Genomic DNA, 16,738 nt, shown 5'->3' on the forward strand with positions numbered 1-16,738 from the left:
TAAATCCAAACCAATGCCGTGGGGGCAGTGTTTGCTTCAGGGCATGTTACCTGGTTCTCCATATTAACCGAAGCTCCTCCTATAGCCACCAACAACATGGCCACACTCATGTCAAGAATTAAGGAAGGAAGAGGTTGAAATATTCTGTTTTTGTTAACAGGATTACACTACACTTCACGTTTATACAGTAAAACCTGTAGCATCAGCAAGTTAAAGGTAGGGATGCACCGAATGCACTCTTTTTGGTTCGGCCGAACCCCCGAATCCTTCGCACAAGATTCGGGCGAATACAGAAACCGAATCCTAATTGCATATGCAATTTTTTACTTCCTTGTTTGTAAAAAAAAAAAGTCACGCAATCTCCCTCCCCACCCCTAATTTGCATATGCAAGTCACGAAGAACGTCTGGTGACCCATTCCTCTATGTTATAGAAAGCAGAATTTTAATGGTGGAAGTTTGTCCATTTGAGACTAGTAGAAGACCAAGGCCTATGTTCCTTCCCTCCATCACTGTGGATACTTGAAGCTGTATTCATCAGGGAGCAGCTGCAGGTCTCTGTGCCCCAGAACACATTTTTTTTCTTTTTTAATGAACCCACTCCTGCTGTTGACCTTCTTAATCCCTATAAGAAGATCTTCCTACTTTGGCTGGTCCCACCTCAACTATGCAGCACTAGAATTGGAATGACAGGTACCACAAGCCTTACCTTAATCCCCACGTTGGTATTGTGTAAATCCACTCTTGCCCGCAGATCCTTGCTGGACTTATTTGCCAGAAACTCCTTAACAAACTTGTTGCTGTACTTGAGGTTGTCTCCACAGCCCCCCCACTGCCAGGCCTCTCTGTTCTCCAGGTCAGGAGCTTCGTCACACGTGCAGCGTTCCATGCGACCTGCGCTGCATGCCTTGGCCATTGCATGGGTCAGTCCTGCTGAGGAGATGGCGTAAAGGAATGCCGTTTCCTTAAAACCTGAAAAACAAGAGAGCGACATCAAAAATATGATTTTAAGGAGCAGATTTATTAAGGGGCGAATTGAAAATTCTAATTCGTATTTTTTTTTATGGTCAAAACTGTCAAATTCGACTAGGAAGTTATCCAAACTTGATTCGATTTTTTTAAAAAAAATTCTAATTTGGCCCTTTAAGAATTCGAATTTGACTATTCGCCACCTAAAACCTGCCAAATTGCTGTTTAAGTCAATCGATGTTTGCAGCCTTCCTGACATTCGAGGTTTTTTTGGAGAAAAAACTCCAATCGAGTTTGATCGAATTCCAATTCAAATTTGAATCAAGTTTTTGGGTCGTTTATATTCCCCAAGTTGGAAAAAAATCAATATCATTAATACATTTCGATTGGTCGAATTTCCAATTTATGGGAGTTTTAAAAAAACTCCCATAAATCCGAAATTCGACCCTTGATAAATGTGCCTCTAATTGTTTCCATCATAAAACCCCAAATAAAATATACTATAGCTTGTGAGGTCTATCTAGTTTTAGACACTGACCTAAATCCCTATGTATGAAGTCCAAGTTAATTGTATAGCATAACAGAAATGGCAGCAGCATAACAGAACAGGAGAGCTTTGAGAAGCGACAAATCTTTTATATTGTTGGCCTCCTGTACAGTAATTTAGCAGAGCTGCACTGTATGCAGAGAAATGTAGCAGAAGCCAACTGCTGGATGCAGACCTGCGTCCCTGGATAAGGCTTCCGATGAAGACTACCTTTTGTGGTTGAAATGCGTTGGGCAGTTTTATGACGTGATTACTTGAAAAAGATTTTTGTATTTTTATTTTTATTTTTATTTTTTGAAAAGTGCAATCCCTTGGCATCTTTTGCTGGACGCAGACTTGTAGGAATTGAAAGCTTGGCTGGAGGAGAGATGGCTTTTGCTACATTGGTCAACAGTCAGAACCAGAAGTGCAAAAAACATTGAAACTTGGAATGAATGTAAATTGAATGTTGGTTAGAATTGCATATAAAGTCATTAGGCAAAATTTGGGGTTTACACCCCATTGAAGGGCCAGTCCTAGAACAACAGATGGAGGAAGGCAGGCTAAAGATGTCTGGTGTAGGCCAAGCAGGGGTAGAGGTAACCGACACTTCTGACGGCTGGAAAAACAAACAGAGGCTCGGTACTAAGTGGCAAGTCTCCTTAAAGTAAACAGGGTAGGGTAGAAGAAACCAGGCCTCGCTTTGCTTAAATCTGCACTCTTTTCTCTTGCAGGAAACCCGCGCATGTTTAACATACTAGATGGAAACAATTATGGCTGCTCGTGTCAATCTCATCCTGTCGTTTCTCTGGGTGTATTCTGGCAAAGGCAGGGAAATAATCCCAAATATTTATAGCCTTCACAAATCTGCCCTTCCCAATGCCACAGAAAGGCCAAGGTATGTTAAACGGTAAACCTGCACAAATATTTTCAATTATCCAGCCATTATTTCTTACATGCACCGCGCCAAGAGTAAGGATCTCCCTCACAGACAGAAGGGGACTCGCAAATACGTAACATTTATTTTATGTTAATCAGGCTCCAACCAGGTGGTCTTGAACAGTCAGCAAAAAAATTCACTCCAGCTAAACATTAAACTAAGTTAAATATATAAACATATAATTGAGCCACATTGCTTCACATCTCTGCATTCCCAGCCACAGCCCATTAACCATTGCTGCTCTGTGTTGGAGACGGTAGGAAGGCCTGAGGGAAATAATGCCGCACCCAGTTTTATCATCTTTTTTGTAAATAATTTAATTTCTTCTTCATTAGAGATGGCTGGAGGGATCTTTTGCAGATGAACATTTTTCAGCACCAATGTGGTTATCCAGATCTTACTACTTTTGAAGAAAGACTGAAACTGAGGTCAGTCGGTGTACAGAGGTTTATGTGGCCTTTAGAATGTGACATTACAATATCTATCAAAGGACCAGTGACCATTAAATAAGAAATAGAGCAACTTTTGGTTCATGGCAGTTTTTTGGACTTGTGAATTGTAAATTTGACCACAAAACAACATTTTTGCTAATGGAAAGTGGAGGAGAGAGTTTGGGCATGAAAAGGGGGAAGAGGAAATAAAGTCGAAGGAGGGAGGGGAAGCTGAAGGAATGGAGGAGATGCAGGGAAGGAGATTTAGCATGAAGAATGGAGGGGGTGGTGGAGATGGAAAAATGAAGGAGAGGGCAGAAGGAATTGATGGAGAGGATCTGGAAGAAAGGGCGAAGAGCTGAAGAAAGTATGAAGCACTTGTACAAGGGAGGGGGTGTGGATAGGAGCTAAAATAATTGATGGGAGGTTGGGGAAAGGATGAAGAGCTAGGAGAAAGAAGGAGGAAAAGCTGGAGAAGGATGTGTGAGTTGGAGAAAAAGGAGCAGGAGCTGGAGTAAGGTCAGGGGAGGTGGTGGAAGAATTGTGGATCTGGAGAAAGGGAGGGGAAGTTGGAGGATGGGAGGTGAGGTTGGAGTAAGGGAGATGAGGAGTTGGAGGAAGGGAGCAGGAGCTGGAAGAAGGGATGGAGAGATGTAGAAAGTACAGGGTATCTGGTGGGAAGTAAGAGACCTTTAGGATGGGAGGATGGAGCAAGAGAGACGAGGAATTGGAGGAAGGGAGCAGAAGCCAGAAGAAGGGTGAAGGAGCTAGAAGAAGGGATGGAGAGATGGAGGAAGTATAGGGTATCTGGTGAGAGGGATGAGAACCTGGAGGATGGGGGCTGGAGGAAAGGAGTTTGTGATGCTGGATTTAGAGAATACCTTTACTAACTAGATAGATTATCCCATACCCTAAACCCACTAACCACCAAAAACCTACCCAGCAGGTGTTCCACAAGTACCTGACCCACTGCAGGACTAAGATGAAAACATCTGTTCAGTGGATTTCAATATAGGCTTACCGCATACAACACTAGATCCAGGTGCTCACGCCCAAGACCTTCAGCAAGTGGAGTTAGCACAGGAATATTTTGTAGCAGGCTGGCACCAATCCGGAACAAGATGTTGCAACCAGGAGCCAAACTGTAGCTTAAGTGTTTTAGATTTATTTTAACTTATAAATATATTAAAACAAAAGCCTTACCCGTTTCATGTCACCAAGGGAAATTGTAATCATTGGCATATGGTAAAGTGTCCCTTGGTGACATGAAATGTGTAAGGCTTTTGTTTTTATATATTCATATGACCCGCACCCGACGCTAACCCACCCTTGAGAACTTCTACATTAAAATGTTCAGGGGCTAAACCAATTAAGGTAACAAAGTGTTCACAAGACTGCAGCCCAACAGAGTCTTACAACCTTTAAAATGAAGCATCCAACAGAGACACAATAAACACAATAAAGTGCGGGTATTGTGTTATTTAGTAACTGGCTTACAGTCTTCATTAAAGAGTACATAGATTTCCAGAAGGCCATAAGGCACCAGTTGTCAAAATGTTGAAGGTCCAGCCGTTGGTTATGTCTTCCCCTTAACTCATGAAATCAGTAACGATATAGGAAAATATCCTCGTATAAGCGAATCAGCCATAGTTCCAAGAATATCTACAATTTCACCCCAAATCTTACCCTAACTGATCTTCAAGCTGGGCTTTTAGGTCTTTATCTATGTAGGAGAGCAAATGGCCATTTTCCCCAATTCTTATTCTAAGTGGCCTACCGGTTGTCCTTTCCATGCCAATGTTTATGCACCCCCTGAGAGACAGACCCACAGACTTAAGGTATGAAGATCCGAATTATCTGTTATCCAGAAAACTCCAGGTCCAGAGCATTCTGGATGACAGGACTCATACCTGTAATAACAATTGTGATATCACTGAAGGATTATATGGAATAGTGTAAACCAAGTAAAATTAAAAGAAGCAAGACAGGGGGCATGTACAAACTGTACTACTGAACTATAGCTCCTGCTATCCTTTGTAATAAAGGGGCATCCAACCTACAATCTGTTACTGAGCTATAGCTCACACCTACAGTGAAAATTGTGACGTCACTCATGAATCATAGGCAATAATAAAACCCGACCAAAATCAATAAGCATATTTGTCCTTGTCCAGTCTGTAGTCCTAACATTACCCAACAGTTATAGGATCCATTAACCTCTGGTTACGGCGTCTTCACATACAGTATATGCTTTGCAGGCTCATGAGTCAATAAGCACCTAAATTGGGATGCACTGAATTTACTACTTTGAGATTTGGCTGAATTCCCGAATACTTCATGAAAGATTCGCCGAATACAGAATCGAATCCAATGCAAATTAGGGAGAGGAAGGGAAAAAGTGGAAAAAAAACATTCTTTACTTTCTTGTTTTGTGACAAAAAGTTATGTGATTTCCCTACCCACCCTATTCGGATTCAGTTCAGCAAGGCACCAGGATTCAGCCGAATGCATCCTGCTTAGTGATGGGCGAATTTGCGCCGTTTCGCTTCGGCGTAAAATTTGCGAAACGGCGCCGGTGTCTACTTTTTGACGCCGGCGCCCATTTTTTGACGCCGATGCCCGTTTCGCGAATTTATTCGCTGGCGGCGAATCACGCAAATTCGACGCGAATTCGCGCCTGGCGAATAAATTCGCCCATCACTAATCCTGCTGAAAAAGGCAGGAATCCCGATCCAAATCCTAGATTTGATACATCCCTACACCTAATACCATTGCCATATGATACACACATCAGTTTTATTGGCATAATTATATTATACCTGCCCCACAATAAGCATTCCTAAAACTCCAAGATACAGAACCCAGGTGATGAAGAGTCTCCAGGATTCTGAATATTATATGGGGATAAGGCATTAAAAGACGATGAACGATCCAACACAAGTTCACATCACAGCTGAAATGAAGCACAAACTATGTAGATAAATGTCTAATACAATGAGCCTGACACTTTAAATATTTACATAAAATGTAAATAAAAAAAAACCAATAAAGATAACTAAAAACCCCAATATTTACATTTCAGAAGACTATAATAAAACAGTACTCTTTCCTAACACTACCTGGTGTGTATGTGTAAGAGGGTTCCTATGCTTCTCCTAATGAAGTATCAAAATGATTTCCTTGGAGATACAGACCATTATTGTGTGTTTTTAAAGGCAGAAGTCTTTTCCCAGCAGCAGATTGCTCAGATGGGTTTAACCGATGTCCGTTCGGACCTTGACCAGTTCTACCAAGTTCCAATGAAATTCTGGCTAATGGCAGAGCATCAGATGTCTCTGTAGAGCAGAACTCTATTGCACCAGATATTCAGTAACAAGATTATAAAGTCAATGCATGCATTCTAACCTCAGGTGTCTCCAAAGCCTGCCACCCACAGCTATCCAGTGTCAGGCCGCCATACACCACTAAGCAGCTCGCTAACCCTTTCAGGTCGATAGGAGTAGATTATTTGGTAAAATAAGAAGCACCAAGGCTGAGCCAGGTATGTATTAAAGAGCCAGCACCAAATACTCAAGGATGCAGCAAAGAGTAGGGATGCACAGACTCCATAATTTCATTTAGGATTTGGCTGAACACCAGGATCCAGACTCATCCAAGCTGGTCAGCCAAACCAAATCCGAACCCTAAAAGTCACATAACTTTACAGCTCTGCATGAAGTGTCGGCTGCCTGGGTCCAAACCGAGCAACCACACATATCCCCACGTAAGTGCACTTGGCTGATGTTCAACAGTCTCTCTATTGGGAGAGAAAAGGAGACTGTCGCTGTCAAAGGGAGACTGATGCAGCGTTGGACTGGGGGGCATAGGCCCACCAGGGCCACGAAGGGGCACAGCTACTGGGGGTGCGATTGCACCCGGACCTGTTCCCCCTTGGGGCCCTCTGAACGCTAGCACCAATGCAAAGGCACACAGAAAACTGGGTCCAGAGGGGGCCTGCACCCGGGTCCATCTGTCCATATTTACGTTACTGGGGACACGACATCAGGGTCCCCCACACCCCCCTGGGAGACCCCCCATCCCAGCCACAAAGCCCCCTCTGCCCCCCCCTATGAAGCTGCAACACCCCCCCCCCCCACATACCTTTTCCTCTCAAGGCAGTGACAGGGGCCCGGCAGGGAGGTCAGGGGCAGTGGAAAGGGCTTCATGCAGCAGAAAGGGGATTTTGGGGCATATTTATCAAAGAGTGAAGTTAAAGGAGAAGGAATAGCATTTTACAATTGGGCTGCCAAAAGTTAGGCACCCCCCAAGTGACTATTTTTACTTACCTGACACCCTTGGCCGGCACTCATATCAACAGAAAACAGCACCAGCCTGGGGTTCTTTTAGCGAACACCACGGAGAGATCCTCTTCCTGCTTCATTCTTTTTCAAATTTCTCGGGGCAGTGAAATAGTCGGCTTTTTCGTTAAAGTCCAGCCGTCCGTTCTACTGCACTGCGAGAAGACCCGAAGAAGCAGGAAGAGGATCTCTCCATGTTGGTCGCTAGAAGAACCCCAGGCTGGTGCAGTTTTCTGCTGATCAGAGCGCCATCCCGGGGTGTCAGGTAAGTAAAAGTAGTGCCTAACTTTTCGCACCCCAAGTGTAAAATGCTATTCATCCTCCTTTAAAGATCCCCACAGTCCTCTAGAGTGAAATTCCACCACTCGCCATTCATTTCCATGATGTGCATCTGGCAGAACCAAATGGTGAAAACTGTAAAGGTCGCTGGAGCAACCAACTTGGCACTCACTAGGACTAGAGCCCACCACAATTATTCCTGGTAATTTGGTGAGCCAGTTCGATCCTGTATATCATTGACCCTAGGGCTCATTTATAAATGAAAACACAAGTACCAAGCGTTACAATGGCATTATGTGTACTGCATGCAACTGAATGTATGGAGGCAAGGGAACCCTGGGGCTTGGTATCTCTACTAGCCGCACGCATTACAGGGCACAGGGAAGAATCGGAGCAGAAAATTACAGGAAGCCGCTGTGTTTTATACACGGTATAGGGGGCAGTCGGGGGCTTTATTGATGGATGTAAATGGATGTTTCAGAACACAAGAGCAGATACAATCAGAGAGGCCAGGAAACAGGATGAAATCAGAAGCTGCCTATGGCTTTATAGGGACTTGCAGGAAGGTTGCCCCATTAATTACTCCCTGGAAGCTCCAGATGTAGAGCTGCGTGTCAGCCACACAGGGGGTTTATGTGACACCGGGACTTTCTTATCAAATACCAAATTCCAATGTTTTTCTTGGAGAAAGCCAGGCGGAAAGCTGCATAGATTGCCCTAAAGGTAAACTGTTCCTTTTTATAGCAGACTGGACACTGATATCCTTCATTTAATCATACCTCCCAACTGTCCCATTTTTAGAGGGACAGTCCCTCTTTTGGCAGCTCAACCTGCAGTTTGTACAGGAAAGTCCCATTTTTCTCTGCACTGAACAGCCACAAAAAGAAACAACGTTTCTGTCTTAATCGGCTTTTGGCAGAGAGCCCAGAACAGCCACAGCAGCAGATAAGATACTTTTGTAACAATTTCGAGATAAGCAAATAAGAAATTATAACAATATAAGATAACAGGTCCCTTGGGCAATTCACCGTCAGAAGCAAAACAAACACAGAAATATGTTCAAACTTTCATAACCTGCCAATTTTTGTAAAATGAACATGGTAATTAGGGGGTGTGGCCACAAAATGGGCATGGTCAAAAAAAATTGCCACACGCCAACTTTTTTGTCCATCTTTTTATTTCCAAAATGTTGGGAGGTTTGATTTAATGCCCCTAGTGGGCCTTGTGCCCCTCTATATTAAAGCTTACATAAAACCCTCATATAAATTTATACCAGTCGAAAGAGATTAACTTTATATCAGTTCTATATAAAATAAAATGCACAGGAAGAGTAATGCCATTCTTCTGCAGCCCTGTAGTCCTATTGGAAGGACTATAGGGCTGCTCTGCTCTCATTTCCCTACAGAAATAAAGATTGGTAGCACTGGCTAGGTACCTAATATATAGAGATTTTTATTATAAAAATACACTTACATTAATTCAAAAAGTAACCAACAAACCCACCCATACACCCTCCTGCCCGCAGAGTCCATCCCTCTGTCCATAGGCAACAGTCAAAACCACCAATTTACAAGGCCAGACTTGCAAAGTCTTGTTTTTGTCCACATGGCCTTTGTACCACCCCAACCCAAAAACAATATCCAAACTTCCCCACCCTCTTCCAGAAATGCATGAAGAACAAAACAAATTGTTTCCAGGACATATCTCTGCTCGTACATTGTGCTGTGCAATATCTCTGCCATCACCCTGAGGATAAAAGGAGAGCAGTATGAGAGTGTGGGAGACAATACTAATACCAATACAACAATTTCTATACAGCGTATAACAAAATGTCAGATTTATGAATGAGGAAGGTGCACCCATTGCCATCGCTTTCCATTAGCCACAAACCTTCTTATCTCATTTTCCTTCCTCAACTGAGCCAGAGTTGCTCTAACATTGTTATCAGGAGTAGCACCAGAAAAGCCAAAAGATCTCCTGCACCTATGCTGCCAGATCTGGGACCATGTACAGGCAATGATAATGTAGACCAGTGATCCCCAACCAGTAGCTCGTGAGCAACATGTTGCTCTCCAAACCCTTGGATGTTGCTCCCAGTGGCCTCAAAGCAGGAGCTTGTTTTTGAAATCCAGGCCTGGAGGCAAGTTTTGGCTGCATAAAAACTAGGTGTAAAGCCAAACAGATTCTCAATGTAGGTTGACAATCCACATAGGGACTACTAAATGGCCAATCACAGCCCTTATTTGGCACCTCAAGAAACATTCTTCATGCTAGTGTTGCTCCCCAACTCATTTTACTTCTGAATGTTGCTCATGGGTTTGAAAGGTTGGGGATCCCTGATGTAGAGGGTCCAATAGATGTTGCCTGGCAGAAACCCCATAGGCTGACTCTGTGTAGGTCAAGTTGTTTAATACAGGAACAAGAGCTGCTGCCAAATGACTATACACATCTCTAGTCACAGGACAACTGACCAGAAAATGTTCCTGGGTCTCCTCCTCCCCACACTCCCAGGGGCAATTTTTGCTGCCAATACTAAGTTAATTCAAGTTGCCCCGGACATAGGGTTTTCCTTGGAGTGAAAGCCAACAGTTGTTAAAGAACTTAGGGGGGAGTCTCTTTCCATTAAGATAGCGAAGGCTTTCCTGAAGGATGTCACCCACACAGTCCTTCAAAGCGAGAGGAACAGCAAAATAGTCCCTGATCACCCTGTGATACAACTGCCTTCGGGAAGATGTGGCCAGCTCACCCACCCTGACATCCCACCTCTTCAGAATCTTCAGAGCGAGAACTAGGTGTGATGGGAGGGATCCCTGTACTACCTGAAATCTCTTCATTCTACCACCTTGAAACCATGTTCCTACAAAAGGCGATACCCAATTCCTGATACAGACTTCCCATAGGGAATCATTTCCTTGTGCCAAGCCCCCAAAGTTAAACTTCAGTAAAAGTGACCCAAAGAAAGCCACTGTGCACAACTTGCCCAAACCACCCTCCTTCAGCTGCAGGTAAGTTATCCCACTTTTGACTGGATTCAGCCTATGTCCCCAGAGCAACTGGAAAACTGTGGACCCTGGCGTAGAGAGATTCTGGCAATGGATAGACGTATGCTACAAACAAAAACAGAGGGACCAGGTAATCCTTGATAAGCTTCACCCTTTCCCTGTAGGCCAGTCCCCATCCCTTCCATCGCTGGATCTTTGCTGTTCCAGCATCCCTCCCAAACTTTATCCCCAGGATCTTTATGTGGGATGGGGCAGTTGAAAATTCGGAGAGCTGGAAGTCGGGCTCACCGTTCAACGTCCAAAAAGCCTCCGACTTGTCACAGTTAATCATTGACACAGAGGCCTCAGAGTAACTTTCGATGGTTTCGTTAAGTAGCCTCCTGTCCTTCCGACTGGAAACCACAACTGTCACATCGTCCACGTAGGCGAGAGATGTCAATGTCTGGCATCTGGGGACCGATATACCCCTCAAGCCACAACTCTCTAGACTGCGCAGGAATGGGTCTATGGCAAATACGTACAAGAGTGGGCTTAAGGGGCAACCCTGTCGCACTCCAGACTCCACATTGAAATCATGTCCCCTCCAACCATTGACAAGTGGGAAGCTTACGGCCCCTTCATACAAAACTGCCAGCCATTGGATAAATTTGCTGGGTCAAAAGCCTTGGCCTGATCCAAAGAGACAATGTAGCAGCTCTTGCTCTGAGCTTTGCATACTTCTAAGGTCTCCCTGAAAGTAAGAAGAGCCCCAAAGATGCTCCGTCCTTTCACCGTGCCGAATTGAAAGCCTGACAATAACGTGCCTGAGAACTGAAAAAGTCTGTCAATCATTATTAGGGCAATAGGCCTCTAGTTCTCAATTTGCTCTGGGTCCTTACCTTTTGAAAGCAGGATCAAAGAAGAAACCCTCATGGAGGGGAGCAAGATGCCCTCTACCAGGCTGTCTCTAAAGACCTCCATGAGGACCGGGGCCAACTCATCTTTGAAGGTCTTATAAAACTTGGCTGTTAAGCCATCTGGGCCTGGCTCATTCTTTTTATGAAGGCTGTCAATAGCTGTTCTTACCTCGGCCTCTGTGATTTCTGCTTCCAAAAGGGAAAAGTCCAAATTAGATGTATCAGGCCTTGGGGTCGCCTCCAAAAAGTCAGTCAGCCTTTTCCCATCCAAAGCCTTGTTCCCGGAAAAGGTCGGTATAGTAAGACCTCACAACACCGAGGATGCCCTCCCTGATAGTCTGCAACTTACCATGGGTGTCCATGAGGCCAGTCACTAACTTCCTGGCCACAGATTATCGATAATTCTGAAAAGGCGAGTGAAAACTCCCGTAATCCCTCTCCAGAACCAAAGATCTGTACCGGCTGTACTGATGCCGTCTGATCTTGACCTTCAGCTGGTTCAGCTTTGACCCATCCACCCCATCCGAAATACAGGCTTCCAACTTCTTTTATAGGGACAGGTATCTTTTGTTTTTCTCTCCCTCCCTACATACAGATAGCTTTCGAAATGACTCTTTGGCATCACGATGACACAGAGTCATAATAGTCAACCCCATCAATCTCACTCTGAAGACGCATCCTAAAGACATGCTTTTATGACTCCTTTGCCAGGATACTGGTGCTAAGCCTCCACAGCCCTCTCCCCCTACTCGGGATGGAAGAGGCCCCCCACAGGAAAGAAACTGCAAAATGGTCAGAGTATTCCACAGGCTGCTCACGCAAATCGGCGAATGACTCCCCCTTCTTAACAAAGGCCATATCAAGACGTCTGGACCTCCCTGCACAATGGTAAGTGTGCCTGCCAACACGACCATTGCAGATAGCAACATCCACTAGGTCTGCCTGCTGGATGATACGGTTAAGGAAGCCTTCAGAGTTATTTACTCTAGTTACCATCCTATCTTGTGGCCTTAATACCTGGTTGAAATCTCCAGCCAGAAACACTGGAAGGGAAGTGTGAAGATACTGTCTCATATCAGACAGCAGTGCACGATTGTGGACCATAGATATTAATAAGGCGCTTCCTGCCTCTGGCTGTGATGTCAAGAAGGAGACACCTGCCTACCTGGATTTCCACAAGTCGATGTACAACAACATTCAATTCAGATCTAAACAGCACCCCCACACCACCACATGGCTCAGCTGCTATTGATCAGAATGAGGGCCCATGGTGCTACTCTGAAGCTGCCCTCTGAAGGTCAGCCCTTGTAGTCAGTCGAGTCTCCTGAAGGAAAAATATGTCTCCATCAGATGATGAGAGACTAGAAAAAGCTAAAAACCTGGCCTTTGGCGAACGGATGCTGCACACATTAGATGTGTAAATTCTAATCGGTTGTGTAGCCATTATGTTGTTTTCTTTTTGGCCTTCACTTTCACCATCACATATCCCTTCTCCAAATCTTTTAACCTGGACCCCTGCAGGTATAGGATCCTCATCTCCAAAGTGGACTGTCTCTTCATCTATGGTCAGGTCTACACTAGGAACAAGCACAGTCCTATCTGGTTTGTCAGCCAAAGAGGCTGAAATGTGCTCAACCACAGAGATGCCTCCACTACCTTTGGGGGGTATCTCCTGGTCCCTAGTGGCTGACTGCTGTACCTCCATCTGTTCCAGAGAGATCTCATGATCTATTCTCTGAAATTCTTCCCTCTCCATCTTTGACCCCCAAGGGTCATCCTCATCGAATCATTGTTTTGTAGTTGGGAATAGCGATTGGATGTCTCTGGACTAAAGCAAATGACTCCAGGGATCTTTTTTGCTTTACTAGAGCCTGTAACTACTTGCCAGTTTTCTTCACTAGGGGTCTGTGACTCATTTTCTTCTTTTTGTAGGGGGATTCCTCTGAGATGGATACAGGAGTCTCACTGATACATTGGGTAGGTTCAGGACTTACTGTACCTGGAGGGTGTGTCTGTGGGTCTGGATCTGGGGAGATTATGGGGCCTATCACGGTTTGCGAGAAGCCTTTTGTGGCACCTGATGGGCATGGCTGTGGTGATGATCTCTGATCTACCTCCCTGTGAGTAGGAGTCTGCCCTCTCTGATGTTGTACCTTCCTTCCTGTACCATCCTGATCCTCTCCTCTCTCTCTCTCTCTCTCTCTCTCTCTCTGTTGGGGTTGGTTAGGTTTTGTGCCCCCGTGCCTTTGCTGCTGTTCCTCTCTCTGCTGGTTTTCTATCTTTTTGAACAGCCTCTATCAACAGTTGGTCTTCTTCCTGCACTACCTGATTTTCCACTACAAGACTATTCCTATTTTTATAATGAGAGGCCATAGGGCACAAGCGGTGAGGATGCCCCATGTTACCACACAGGTTACACTTTATGTCGTTACAGAATCTCTTTGTATTGCCTATTTTCCCACAGAGGATACACTTCTCTACAGCACAGGAACTGGCCAGATGATTAAGTGACCCACATGAAAGTCGGCCAGATGTCAATCGAACGGACCGCATCTGTTCATTGATGCGGCCCTACGATCCGCCCGCCCGTTAGCCATCGTTAGGATCCGATCGTTGGGCCCACGATCGGATCCGCCCGATATTGTCCACCTCAAGGTGGCCACGATATCGATCAGTAAGGTTTTGTTTTTCCACCCATTGCCATAGGGCCGTTTGTCGGTGAAAGATCCGATCATTTGGCGATGTCGCCAGACAAGCGTTTCTCTTAAAGTATGGCCAGATTTAGATTTCTACAATGAAAAGACAAATTCCTCCGCGCATTACAGAGGTTTGGCTGTGTGTAATGGGTCAGAGAGATATCCCATGTTGGCCAGTTATTAAACTGTCACAGCCTTTTGGTGGCACCTGTTAATCCCTTAGCCACGTGCGAGCGTGTAATCAACAAATTGAAGGAATCCACAGCCCTGTGACCTCTTTGCTTTGATGTGCAAAGGACCCACTTGGTAGCGAGGAGTTAAACTGAAGTTCCCCGAGGTCCCGAGAGGTTTGCAAATACCATTAACCATCACAGATTGTGCAGATGTTCACAATGTGCACCGGCCGACTACAGAGGTTGAGGTTTGAGCGAGGCCGGGTCCTTAGAATAGCTCCGAGCTGCGTATGAACTGACCAAGAACATTCCAGAACGGGACAAGCATTCAAAGAATTACACGCTGGAGCATGACACAACATTCCTAAACCTATACTTTATATAATGTCATTGTATTCGTACCCAAGGAAATTGCATTCAAACCCACTTTGCACATTAACGGGGAACACCACCAAAAAAGGGGGTATTTTTTTTTTGCATAAGAAAATAAAATTCGAAACAACTTGCCAATAGATACTAAGGAAAAAAAAATGTAATCGGTTATAGAACTGTTTGTAAATGTAATTGCTATTGATAGCTGTATCCTTTTGATACAATGTAACAGAAGCAGCTAATTGTTGCAGGAGAACTGAATTTGCAACATTGTTTGAAAAGGTCTGAGACAGGAGTAGAAAAATGGCTGCCCAGACATTGCCATCTATTGCAATTATTTCTACATTTAACTATGAAACCACTGAAAATGTGCAATTAATGTATATTGGGAAGTTTCTCAGCATTACATTATGTTGTATTAGGCACAATATTAAATTTGGTTTTACATCTCCTTTAATTTTGTAGTCTGCGGCCTAATCCACAGATTACAGAAAATATTTATAAATGAATAAGACCACTTTCCATTTCTTTCCTACATATACTTCAGCGTGAGATCCCTGAAAAACGATTCTTTGAATCTGATGATCAGAATATGTTCTATATTCCATTGCACAAAAGAGGAATAAACTGTAAGCATTACTGAGGCATCCCTATAGCACATCTCCCAAATTGTGGCTACGAGGGCCAATGTGTAGGACTGAAGCAGCTCATTTGAGCGCACGTCAATTATTCATCAGAGGTTCCAGTGTAACTCACTAACCAATTGGAAAAAGAATCCAGGGGAAAAGTTAAAGCTGCCTGTTAGTGGTTTCCCCCCATTCAAAGCCAAAATCTGTTTCAGCACATATATATGCTAGCTTTAGCTTTTACTTAAAGGCATCCTAACCGCCAAAGATGCATATGCTGGAGGGACAGATTCACTATAAAACTTTTAGTGTAAGGCAGATAGAGGGATTCTAAAACAAAAGACCCAATTGGACTTTATTTTTTCAATTCTCAAAGGGATCAAAGGAAGTGTGATCTAAGGTGTGGATAGTGCTGGACTTTACTGATCTGCTTACAAGTCCCAGATCTACTGAGAGATCACAATCAACCTCAGTGACCTGCTCACTTGCTTCTGATCTACTGAGAGACCACGATCAACCGCAATGACCTGCTCACAAGTTTACCATCTACTGAGAGATCACGATCAACTGCAGTCCCCTGCTAACAAGCTTACGATCTACTGAGAGATCATGATCAACCGCAGTGACCCGCTAGCAAGCTAATCATCTACTGAGAAATCACAATCAATTGCAGTCCCCTGCTCACAAGCTTACGATCTACTGAGAAATCACAATCAACAGCAGTGACCTGCTCACAACAAGCTTACAATCTATTGAGGGATCATGATCACCCGCAGTGACCTGCTCACAAGCTTACGATTTACTGAGAGATCATGATTAACTGCAGTGACCTGCTAAAAAGCTTACAATCTACTGAGAGATCATGGCCAACTGCAGTGACCTGCTCACAAGCTTACGATCTACTGATAGATCACAATCAACAGCAGTGACCTGCTCACAAGCTTACGATCTACTGATAGATCACAATCAACAGCAGTGACCTGCTCACAACAAGCTTACAATCTACTGAGGGATCATGATCACCCTCAGTGACCTGCTCACAAGCTTACCATCTACTGAGAGATCATGACCAACTTCAGTGACCTGCTCACAAGCTTAAGATCTACTGAGAAATCACAATCAACAGCAGTGACCTGCTCACAACAAGCTTACAATCTACTGAGGGATCATGATCACCCGCAGTCACCTGCTCACAAGCGTACGATCTACTAAGAGATCACTATCAACCTTTTGGGCACCCCGTGCAGACGTCAGAGCATTAGAACTTTCACAGGGCAAATCAGTACCTAGTCAGAAGACTAGGACATTTGCAGGGCTAGATCACCCTGTATTCAAGCAAAACATAAAAATATCATTATTATCATTACCTTTTATTTATATATATATATATGACTGACAGTCAACATGTGGCCATTCAGAGCATTACAAATATCACAAGGTTAATTCACCCTGAATCCATTCAGCATATTATAATATTTAACTTGTAGACCACC

At 44.2% G+C, this 16,738-nt stretch overlaps 1 protein-coding gene across 2 annotated transcripts in view; it reads right to left on the reverse strand.

Moving 5' to 3' along the window:
* The window catches only part of wnt9a.L (wingless-type MMTV integration site family member 9A L homeolog), an 88,078-nt gene that overhangs the window by 11,378 nt on the left and 59,962 nt on the right, over positions 1–16,738 (reverse strand). For both annotated transcript variants that reach the window (XM_018267037.2, XM_018267038.2), the window contains one exon: positions 708–970. In XM_018267037.2, coding sequence (XP_018122526.1) covers positions 708–970 — 263 coding nt within the window. The remainder of the gene's footprint in view (positions 1–707; positions 971–16,738) is intronic.

Source organism: Xenopus laevis, chromosome 6L, assembly GCF_017654675.1.
Source record: "Xenopus laevis strain J_2021 chromosome 6L, Xenopus_laevis_v10.1, whole genome shotgun sequence".
In the NCBI taxonomy this organism is placed as follows: Eukaryota; Metazoa; Chordata; class Amphibia; order Anura; family Pipidae; genus Xenopus; species Xenopus laevis.